General features: G+C 41.2%; 1 protein-coding gene across 12 annotated transcripts; it reads left to right on the forward strand.

Annotated features, from left to right (window-relative positions):
• The first annotated feature begins 1,199 nt into the window (after positions 1–1,199).
• Positions 1,200–9,338, forward strand: psme3ip1 (proteasome activator subunit 3 interacting protein 1). 12 transcript variants are annotated; one of them, XR_004204853.1, is made up of 11 exons: positions 1,298–1,347; positions 2,574–2,622; positions 3,571–3,704; positions 3,846–3,944; positions 4,492–4,987; positions 6,875–6,998; positions 7,085–7,184; positions 7,420–7,551; positions 7,729–7,802; positions 7,948–8,095; positions 8,436–9,338. XR_004204853.1 is itself a non-coding variant. In XM_020456081.1 (9 exons), the coding sequence occupies exons 1-9, from the start codon at positions 1,215–1,217 to the stop codon at positions 8,438–8,440; spliced, it is 867 nt and encodes a 288-aa protein (XP_020311670.1). In that variant the 5' UTR covers positions 1,200–1,214; the 3' UTR covers positions 8,441–9,338. The 12 variants fall into 12 exon arrangements, 8 of the variants coding, with proteins under 8 accessions (XP_020311670.1, XP_020311672.1, XP_031657690.1 ...); XR_004204852.1 differs by having other exon boundaries at positions 1,276–1,347; positions 4,492–6,998; XM_020456081.1 differs by lacking the exons at positions 1,298–1,347; positions 6,875–6,998; positions 7,085–7,184 and adding an exon at positions 1,200–1,293 and having other exon boundaries at positions 4,492–4,613; positions 7,418–7,551; positions 7,729–7,825.
• The last annotated feature ends 2,294 nt before the right edge of the window (positions 9,339–11,632 follow it).

Below are 11,632 nucleotides of genomic sequence, written 5' to 3' on the forward strand. Positions count from 1 at the left end.
AAAATAATACCTTCCTTATGTTTCCAAAACCGTACCACAAGCGATGCGTTTTAACGTTCGGAAAACAAGTGTCGGGGCTCTTAACAAAACTCCCCCGGTCCGAAGATACTATCGCCAATAGCCGCTAAAAGGTAGTAGCGTCTATGAATGGGTTAGAGTTAAGTGGATCTGAAAATATAAAACATTTCAAATGGGAATTCTAATGGGTGTATCATGGATAAGGCATATCTGTGACTTTGCTACAAGTGATTTTAGCTCTGTTATGTAAGTAGGCTACATATACTAGGTTGCATAAGAGTGAGATTTTTTTTTAAATGTATTTTACTAGGCAAGTCAGTTAAGAACAAATTCTTATTTTCAATGATGGCCTAGGAACAGTGGGCTAACTGCCTGTTCAGGGGCAGAATGACAGATTTGTACCTTGTCAGCTCGGGGATATGAACTTGCAACCTTTCAGTTACTAGTCCAACACTCCAACCACTAGGCTACCCTGTGGTATCTTAGGCCTATTCATGTTTTTTTTTATATACATCAAATCCATAAAAAATATACATAAATGTCCAAATGTAATTGTCGTGGGGAACAAACACATTTGGTTTAAGATCTCTAGATTTCTAATTTGAAATAAAAAACGTAGGCTTTCTGAAAACACCAGTTTCTGCTGATTGCACTTTTAAGACGGTCCCTTAGCCGCAAACGCGTAATATTCACCCATTGAAACCAACATAAAGTTACTTTTTGAAACCGAGTTGATTAAATAAACGGGTTACCTTGCTCTCTATCGTCATCTTATTCTAGACGTATCACTCTAATCATCATAAAACTTTCCGTTGAAGAGACCAAATCCGAATATCTAAACTGAATTCAAAAATATGGCGGTAATTGGATGGACTGATGTCTATGGAAGTTTTCTCAATCATCCAGAATCGTTCTACAACCAGTAAATTATAGATTTATAATTTAGGATTTCTAATCTGCAGTTGCAAATTAGATTGTTATACAGTTAGCCGAAAATGTTTAAATAAAGTATGTGCGAGAATTCAACCAGAGCCATTCAAATGTAGCTCAGTATACATGCATAGTTATTGACTGATAATGTATAACATTATGGCTCGGTTACTGGATTTACAAAAATAATCTTCCATACAATTTTGAAGATACAGTGGAAGTTTATACGTATTTATTTACATAGATTGCTACAATTATTCAGGCCGATGCACAAGTGGGAACTATATTGTTTCTTCATAAACTATGCGGAACCTATTTACTGGGACACGTGGCTCCGTGGATTAGGTAAAAGTGTCCTAGCTTGCTGTGTTGTTAAATATTACATTTGTAATCCAAAATGTACGATCATTGATTCATTTATGAATAATTGTAATCATTTTCGAACGCAGATATATATTTTACATTATAGACGCAGTATTGAACCATTATTTTGCAACGAGCTGCGTGCAGTAGGTGTTGTTGGCAATGAACTAGTTTTCTAGCGAGACAGCTCGCAGCTACACAATGTATTTAGCAAGATAGCTGTCTTAGCTAGCTAAGGTTATCCTCTACATTTATATTTGAAATCCGTTCTTATTGGTTAGCTAATCAATCTTATGAGCCCGTAGCTAATAGACTGATCAGTTATGAGAGTATGGAGCCGATTTAAACTCAACTCCAAGATTTACGATGGAGTTAGATAAAAAAAAAAACGACGATTTCAGCACCCAAAAAAGGGTCCAGTTACACACGACATTGTTCTGTGAAATTGCGTGCTATTCGCTGGATGCTGAAATCAGTCGTTTTTGATAAAAACTTCAAGTTGTGACGTGGGGTTGACTAGTCCGCCCACATCTTAAATCGTTGAGTTTTGTTGGATAAAAGAAACCTAGTCGGCAATAATATGTAGGCCTAACTAATAGTTGAGTAGGTTCCCCCATAGATAGCAACTACCTATCTTGAAACGGAAGTTACAAAAATAGAATATCAACCTTAAAGACAACCCTTACTTCACTTGGTCGACGCTAGCTCAAATATAATGACAGCTAGCGTGCAGTTGACCAGGGTTTCCCTAACTATACACGTTTTTGCCCTAGCACTACACAGCTGGTTAAAATAATCAAAGCTTGACGATGAGTGAGTTATTTGAATCAGCTGTGTAGTACTAGGGCAAAAACCAAAATGTCCACCCAGGGGGCCCTAGGACCGAGTTTGGGAAACCATACAGTAAATGGCTACACTACACATTTCTTGAGTCGACCACTAGAGGGAGGCGTAGCCTCATAAATTATAAATAGGTGATAACCAATGACTGTTACGAACTGTGGTAACAAACTTGATCCTAGGACCCCCTGGGTGGACATTTTGGTTTTTGCCCTAGTACTACACAGCTGATTCAAATAACTAACTCATCGTCAAGCTTTGATTATTTTAACCAGCTGTGTAGTGCTAGGGCAAAAACCAAAACATGCACTGAGTTTGTTTGAGAAACCCAGGTCTACTCTATGTACTCTAATTGTTCATCTTATGTCTACATTTCTCCTTTAAGCACACTGTTCTGAATTATTTTATTATCTATCCAACAGATGATTTCTTGACTTGGTGTCTGGTCTACTTTGAGTTGAGGCAAGTAAAGTAAGTTCTCAATCTCTCTATTTTGATGGATCCAAAAAGCATCAGTTTGATGAACTTTAAAAGGGAAATCTGCAGTTGTTAAATTTTTTTGACTCATCAGTTAATGACATGTACCCATTAATTCTTGAAGAATATAACTTATAAATGCCTCGTGCTTCGTTCAACTGTCTTAACCCATCAGAATCTAGCAGCATACCACCCTGCATCCCACTGCTACCTTGCCTCTAAAGCTAAGCAGGGTTGGTCCTGGTCAGTCCATGGATGGGAGACCAGATGCTGCTGAAAGTGGTGTTGGAAGGCCAGTAGGCACTCTTTCCTCTGGTCTAAAATCAAATATTCCCATGCCCCAGGGCAGTGACGGGGGACATTGCCCTGTGTAGGGTGCAGTCTTTTGGGTGCGACGTTAAACGGGTGTCCTGACTCTGCGGTCAGTAAAGATCCCATGGCACTTATCGTAAGAGTAGGGGTGTTAACTGCAGTGTCCTGGCTAAATTCCCAATCTGATTATCATGGCCACCTAATCATTGCTAGCTTCCAATTGGGTCATTCATCTCCCCTGTAACTATTCCCCAGGTAGTTTCTGTAAATTAGAATGTGTTCTCAGTCAACTTACCTGGTAAAATAAAGAACCCGAAATATAACCTTGTTCTATTCCAATGTTTGTAAATGCAAACAAACACCATATAGCCTCAACATGTTTAAAGTTATAATTTTGATATCATGGATGTCAGTGCAACCATAGCTCGGTCTATGAATTTGAGTGGTTGCATTTCTCCAGCCCCATCCCTCAGCTTTTTGCTGAAACGGGCCTGGAATGGTTTTATCATTTCAACTGCTGATTTCCCCTCTAACAACTTTGCCCTTACAGATTATATAACGTGTTTTTCCGTTTAGTCTATTGTGGATGCTACTGTTTGAGCTCAGGTTTGTGCATGTACCTTTTTCAAGGTGTGAGATGGCAGTGCCAGCGGCCGGGGGTGTCGACCTCAGTCGTAAATTTGTGTCAGAGACCGAGATCGAGGAGAAAAGGAAGCAAAGACAGGAAGAATGGGAAAAAGTTAGGAAGCCAGAGGACCCAGAGAGTAAGCCTTCTGCCACTCCACTCTACCTCCCAAAATGTACACAGACACAAGCAATATCTTTCATCATGCCTGTACACTTGTCTCCTCTAAGCATCTGCATAGCTTTGGTTTCTGTGTGTTTGTGCTGTCTCCCTAACACAGAGGCTCCCGAGGAAGAGTATGATGGGCGTTCACTGTTTGAGCGGCTACAGGAGCAGAAGGACAAGAAGCAAGAGGAATACGATGAGCAATTTAAATTCAGTAAGGGTCCGGCTCTCATTTATTTTAGTCCCTCTCCACTTTCCCTGCAACAGACCCTATCACATTCTGGGACTTCACATTGGATATCTCAGATTAAACTCTTGCATCTATGGAATGGATAGTCAGACTCTGGACCTGTTGAGTACAAAGTATTTCTTACTCTGGAAGTGTGTACATTTTTATATTATGAACCTGTTTGTGTGAACAGATGGAACTATATAATGTATCAGAAGAGGAGCAGGAGGAGATTATGACCTTGTCTTGGGAATGAGGGCAGCCTTCTGCCTGGCATAGCAGCTTCCCTGCTTTTCCGTTTCCCCGGTGACCAGCCTACTATTAGCAGTCACCCTGGTGGCCATATGTGTCTTGTAAAGCTATACGCTCTTTCAGCAAGGATATTTAAGGAAATAGATAGCGTGTTGTTTTGTGTATGTCATAACCCTTCTCCAACTCCCATGGCCTTAAGTTGAAATGATCAGATAGTATTATTGTATTGGTACTACAGTACTTAGACATTTTTTCCATGGAAATTGTCTTCTCACCACAGAGAACATGGTCAAAGGCCTGGATGAGGATGAGTCTCACTTCTTGGATGAGGTCTCCAGGCAACAGAGCCTGGTGGAGAAGCAACGCAGAGACGAGGAGCTGCATGAACTAAAAGAATACAGAATATCCTTTCAGTTTCGGTTGTATACTCCCTCCCCATAATTCTAAGCTTCTCTCTTTAACACACACACATACACACAGAGAGCAAAAACACGGCGTATCCATTATCATGTCATTTTATTGCAGATTTTTTTTTTCTGTCAGCACGGCAAAATTTAGTAGACATGAGTCACACAAATAATGGATCTATGTGTCAGAGCTGAATGTGAGAGCCAACTACTCTCATACTCCCTGTGTTTCTCGCTCTTTTTCTCTGTCACAATATATTGGTGGGGTTGAGTTTTTTGCTCTCTTGACAGTAGATTAGGCACATCTTACCTCTTTACTACCACTCTCATCTGATGGACAGGAGGAGGCAGTCAGTCTACAGGCTTCAGGTCAGTACCAGAGCATGCGAGCGGAGTTGAGTGGTTGGAAATCCTGCTCACCGCTCCGGCACTCTACTTCCTTTCCAACCTCTCCACTAAAAACTGCTCTGCGCTCACAGAAAAGAAATTGCTGCTCCAAATTCACTCCATTCATTAAAATCACAATTTAACCAACAGCCATCTATTGTTGTGACTACCTGGACCGACCATTTGGTTTTGATGTATTGAAACCAAACCATATGATTTGAGTAAACATGAAAAGGTGAATGTACATCGTTTAAAAAAGGCTTCATGTCATATTAAACTGCATATAAACACTGTAAATAGGTCAGGAGCCAGACAGTGCCCAAGAAGGAACGAAAAGGAATGATTTAGTCTATATTATTTCAAGGCTGTAGCCTACAAAGAAATGCACATTTAAAAATGTATTTAATCATTATAGTCTATCAACGGTGCATATAGGCTGTGCCTTACTTAGAATTAAATGTAAATTTAGTGCCCTTGAATACATTTTTAGAAACACAAGTTTGGCCAGTCTGTAACTTCATGCGATGGTGCCTGGAGAGCCGGCCAGCAGAATATATTCTCCACACTTACAGAGCCACTGGGGATGCTAAACACCCTTTTGGCCACTCTTGCCAGGCTGAGCAGAGAGAGTTGTTTATGCATATTTTTCTGTAGGTAGGCCTAAAGGTTTTTAGGCAAAATAACCCAATCAAAACGGAAAGCTCCTTGAACGTGGGAATATGCCAGGCCTATTATGCCAAATCAATTATAGCCTATTGTATAGCTAATAGAACAAAAATGAACTAAACATTTAAAATATCAGATTTTTAGTTTATAAATACTTTGCTACAATGACACTCTTAGTTATCTACCCACCACGTTCAATTCTTTTAGCATGTGCACGTAGTAAGTACAACCATCATGCTTTAGGGATACGTGTCTTTTCAGATTCCACAATGATTGTTTAGTTGTGGACACTAGATCACCACACTCCCTCTCTTGCTCTTGGTCCTCATCTTTGTAAGTCACCTTGATTTTTCACCTGTGTGTTTTATCAGTTTCCTTATTAAAATATTTAGCGACGGCATGCCCTGAGCTTGTGAAGTGAGTGCTACTGGAGCGAAATTGGAGCAGGCGAGAAGGGCGATGCTCCAGCCTTTCGGAATTTCGCTCCACGCTACAGTAAAATTGGGCTCGCTCCGCTCACATACTCTGGTCACAACGAGTGCTCTTCCACCTTGTTAGTGCTCCTACTATCAAACATGACATACAGTAACAGCCTCAAACACAGAGAACCACATTCTACATGCCGAGAAACCATTAGATCAAAAAATGTATGGGTAAGATTACAGTTTAAGGGTGCGTAGACTGTGACAGGCAGGTAATTAGTGATAACTTGATTTGGCATATAATCATGATAACCTCACAGTGAAGAGATGATTAGCCATTCCTGATCTGACACTGTTCCTTGCCAAACTTTCCAACCTGAATGTTAATGGTTTGATCCTCAGCACGAACACTTTTACCACGCAATTTTATGAATGAAAAAAAGCATGATCTCTTTTCTCTTAACATGTAGTGGTTTTAATTGATCTATTTTAAAGTGTGCTGTATGCTTTGTATGTCCACTTAACTGATATGAACGTATGTTAATGTATGCAAAGCTGCTCTCACGCCACATATCTCAGCACTGCTCAGAGCCACGGTCCTGTGGTGATTAATTCTAAATTCAGCCATAGTTTATATCGTGACTGACTTGATAGCCTGCATTTCTCTTAATCTTTCTCAATCAGGCTGTCATGTACAAGTATGATGCATGGAGCAAGATCAGACAATTATGCTATTGTGTAAGGGAGAAAATAAATGTTCCCTCTTTCCACTGACGACCAGGTTTGTCTGCAGATGGAAGAGGATGCATTGTCATGGCAACCAAATCCTACTGAGGGCTGGCTTTTACGCTGATGGGAGACAGTTTGAAGTGCTTACTGCAGAGAACCATCAACCAGATCCTCTTGTAATATTTTGATTTAACCTAGTTCAGCTAGTTTTCGCACCTTGTCACAGGGTTGTTTTTAACTTCAAAGTGTGTCACTTTTTCAGGGCGTTGGTGGAGGCCCACAGACTAGTAAGTGGAAAGAACAGGCTGGATTTATGAGGACACACCTGGACTGTGGCTAGATGAACCCCGAATGCGATTCGAGTGTGTACCACTTATTTTCCTGTATTCACGCAGTCAAACATTGTTGGAAAATCTATTCTGACAGTCGGTGCTAGCCCAGTGGGCAATTCCCTGCTCAGAAGTGATTGTGAGATGTGAATTAATTGTGAGTCACCTGGTGTCCCCATCAACTCCTATCAGCAGTTAATTATCACATCTAGGATCTGCACGTCTGAGTTATTTTCCATTTCCTCTCCTTAACTCCTGGATCTCACAGTGCTCTGAAAAAACTGGCATCTAGTGAGAGTCGGAAGGAGCCCGAGAGGAGGGCGGGTCCTAAACCAGCAGAGGTCAAGACCAGTCACCTGTCCCAGGCACACCTGTTGGCTGGGGCGTTCAAGCGACGCAGGTGAGGCCAGTGGCCACAGTACTTTTAGACCTAGGTCACAGTTTTCAAATCATCTGGATATAGTGTTGGAGGATGTAACACAATTATAGGGGAGTGGTGGAGTTGGTTGAGATTGGGGGGAAAAAGTGAATTAATCTGCATGTCTCTAGTCTTTCTGTTGACTCCTTTCTCCTGCAGCTCTTCACAGTCCTCAGACAATAGCAAGAAACAGAAGGTTGAGGAGTCTGCAGCAGGGAATGGGGGCCGGACAGGTGGGCTGAGACCTTCTTATAGTGTAACAGCTGCTCGTCATTTCACAATTTGAGTGCTCTTATAACACATACTCTTCTCTCTCGCACGTATGACTTCACCGACATCGGTAAGTGTGACTGGCAGTGTGTTGTGCTCTCAGAGCAGGAGGCGGGCAGAGGTGTGGTTGAGCAGGGCTCCACAGTAAAGACCGGTGTTCTCCACCTTCCATCGGCCGCCGTGTGTGTGGGCATCCTGCCGGGCATGGGAGCCTACTCCGGCAGCAGCGACTCGGAGTCCAGCAGCGACAGTGAAGGTAGCATGGACAGGAGCATCTTTCCCATAAAGAGATATAGAGTCTGCAGATAGACACACACTAATATGCAGACACACTCATACGCTTACACACACTCATTCACACAGACAGGCTGCCGACACCATTGCTTTCACAGCTGTATGAGTTACTGTTATTCTAAGTCATTAGCAGCGTTTCCATCAAGTTTTTTCCAGCCCAAAGTGGTATAGTTTAGGATTTCTTCATAATCACTAAATATGAATTAAAACCTGTTCAATTAACTTCAATGGCATTGTGATTTTGGTGTTGTGCATTCAAACATGACACCTCCCCCTTCCTTCCAATATTACATCTCACACAGTTTAAATCCCTGGCAGCCTAACCTGATGACATCCCCCTGTGGCTGCAGCTCTGCTATTGGCCAAGGAAACAGTGACTGACAGCTGTGGATCAAGGACAAGACTGCTAGACTGTCACGTCACATTCATACCTTACCTTAGACAACATCAAGAAAGCGAGCCAGAGCTTAGTCTCAGACGCAATGTATGTGGAAATGCTTTCCTTTGAGTTTTTGTTTGTTTATGCGTCAGTGTGAATAATGCTGGATTTTAATGGATTTCTTTCTCTCCATGAAAATGTGGGTTTCATCATGGGATGATCAAGGCTTGGGTAGAAGAAAATTAAACCTTTTTCTGTTTTCTTTGTTTATTTGGTGTAAAGAGTCAGCCTGGTCTCCTAGACTAGATGTAACATAGTAAACTAAAATCTGCGACACTCAAATTAGTATATGTTACATTTGATGTGGTTAAATAAGACAGAAGGTTACTTAAGGCAAAAACTAAAGGAGGGTAGATGAGTGGGTGTATAATGTGAAAGTCTAGCAACCCAAAGGTTGCCTGTTTGAATCTCATCACGGACAACTTGAGCATTTTAGGTCATTTGCAAAAAAAAAAAAATTCTAATTCCTAACCTTAACCCCTAGCCTAGCTGATGTTAGCCACCTAGCTAACATTAACCACATCAAATTGGAATTTGTAACATTGTACAAATTGCAATTCGTAACCTATCACAGATTGTAATTCGTAACATATCATACGAAATGGATGATGGATATCCACAAATTAATACATACTAATTTGAGTGTCCCGGATGTTTGTTTACTATGTTACGTCTACCTCTGAGTACAGGTTGAAAGAGTTGGTGTATGTGAGTGCATGAATGAAGATAACTGGAACGAAATACAGTTTGAGTAAATTGGAATTGACTTCTGTGTCTGTTTGTACTCATTCACTTGCAACCGATTTAGTTGTGACAAATGAAAAATAAGTGGTGCTAAGAAATCTGTAGTGTAGAGATATTTCTCAGGGCACTCTGAAAGAAGCCTTGTTTGTACAGCATACACATTCAGTTTGATAAGGTTGAAATGGATTTAATCGGGCACATCCAGGGTTAAATTTATACTGATTGTTCCAAACTTTCTAACATTTTCGGCTCTGGGTTTTCTGGTGAAGCAGAGGTCCTGCCTGACTACATTGCAGTATGTTATATCTGCTAACCAGGCACGCAACCATTTGGCGCATTCAACGTTGCAGTTGACTTTAAAGTCGAGACAGGTCGCGTTCCCCTGCTCAGACTTGCATGCATCAACCAATGGTTGCGCTCCACATCATCGACTGCTGTTGGGCACCAGAGTGTATAACATGTTTCTGTACTTAGACATTGCTGATGCCTGACAGATCTTACAACGCCTGGACAGGTATTTTAAGTATTAGCTAATGGTGCTGGGAACTCTGAAAAAAACAAGGTCAAATCATGAAGTCAGTAATCTTCAGTTTGGAAAGTCGGAGCTCTAGAAAGATGCCTGAGTTTCCGAGTTGGATGACGTTCGATTTCTCCCAGTTGGAGCTTGTTTTTTCCCCCAAGTTTCCAAGTCTTGAACACATTGAAGTCGGAAGTCAGAGAGTTCCCAGTTATTTTGAATCTGGAGTAACCACATGTTTTTTTTGTTGGGCATAACCACATATGTTATAGAACTTTGTCAGTCGATGACACAGTCGTTGACATGATAGGCAACCATTGGTTGTTGCGTCACCTTAGCTGTGGAGCACGCCCATGATGTGGTTAGCTGATACAAAAATCCCTAACCTCTGGGCAGAGGAACGTGCCCTGACTTCTACAAATCACCTGGCCAGGTTTTAGACTAGAGCATCAAAATTGTGATGAATCATGGGAAAATTGTGACTGACGGACTGATCTACAAATAACACTGAGTAGTTATAATGCAGGTGATTTGTAAATCAGTCAGTCTCGACTCACATTTAAAGTTGGCTCTAATGTTGAATGTGCCTGGATCAATTTTGTCTAGTCCTTTCAAAGTGTGTTGCATTATGGGTAAAAAATGGTCAGACTTGCGCTTACATGTCAACTGCATGAACTTTACAAAAAACGTGATCAAAGGTCAATCAGTTTCTGATAAAGTCACCTTCAAGTTGCTGCAGTTGCTTCTCACCAACTGCACCATGCATTCATCGCCTGCATTGTGGGAGGCACTATTTGTCAACCAATCATTAGGGTGTTTTTGGTTAACCCACGCAAATATGACCAAAGACTTGGCTGAACAGGAACCAACTTTGCAGCAATTCTAAAGCTACAAGGGGATACAATTGAAATTGATATTTGAGACCGCTCTCGAACCACTTAATTGTACACACGTTATGTTTTCACTTTGTGAGCGTGTGCTATGGGGGTACAGAAACGTTTATTTCGACATTTATAAAGACAAAAAAGCAAGGTTCAGATCAACACTGATCTTTCTGTTGGAAAACCACTACATTGTCGCAGATGGACCTTGCTGAATTTCGTCTACAGTCACCTTCATTAGCCTTACTGCTCGAACACACCCAATATTTGTAGATCAGTCAGTCACAATTTACCCATGATTCAACACGGTTTTGATGCAACGCAACACCTGCGCATCTAATCGGGCAGGAACTAGACCAGAATGTATTCATTGCGCACGTTCATAGACTTCGATAGACATCGCATCATTGTGTATGTCCTTTTATGGCGTCTATGAGAGCATGGGCAGCGTTATTGAGGCCATCTCTATTTTTGAAGTAGTCCATTTTCTTCCTCTACTACTTCTATGAGTTGGCAAAGAAACTGAAAGGGTGCATAGTGCCACCTGTAATGTTCTGTTTGAACAGGTATAAAGCCAATGTTGATGATTTACTGCCACCTGCAGTTATGGAATGTTTCCTCACAAGTATAATTTATTGGCTGATCCTTCCTGATGATGAGGATGGTATCATTTGATCCTTCTTTAACCCATAGTCCCACCCAATTGACTACTTCAAAATGGTGAATGTCCTCAATGGCCCTGCCCATGCTAAAACTGGCTTTTTTTTAGCCACTAAAGTCCTCTATCTTTAAAGATGAATCAAGGCTGAATAATCGACAAATAACCTTGCATCATAAATAACTACTCAATATTATTTGTAGATCAGTCAGTCACAATTTCTCTGGAACATGGCCATTATGTTGGCTCGACATTATGTT

Source organism: Oncorhynchus kisutch, linkage group LG22 (assembly GCF_002021735.2).
Source record: "Oncorhynchus kisutch isolate 150728-3 linkage group LG22, Okis_V2, whole genome shotgun sequence".
Lineage (NCBI taxonomy): Eukaryota > Metazoa > Chordata > Actinopteri > Salmoniformes > Salmonidae > Oncorhynchus > Oncorhynchus kisutch.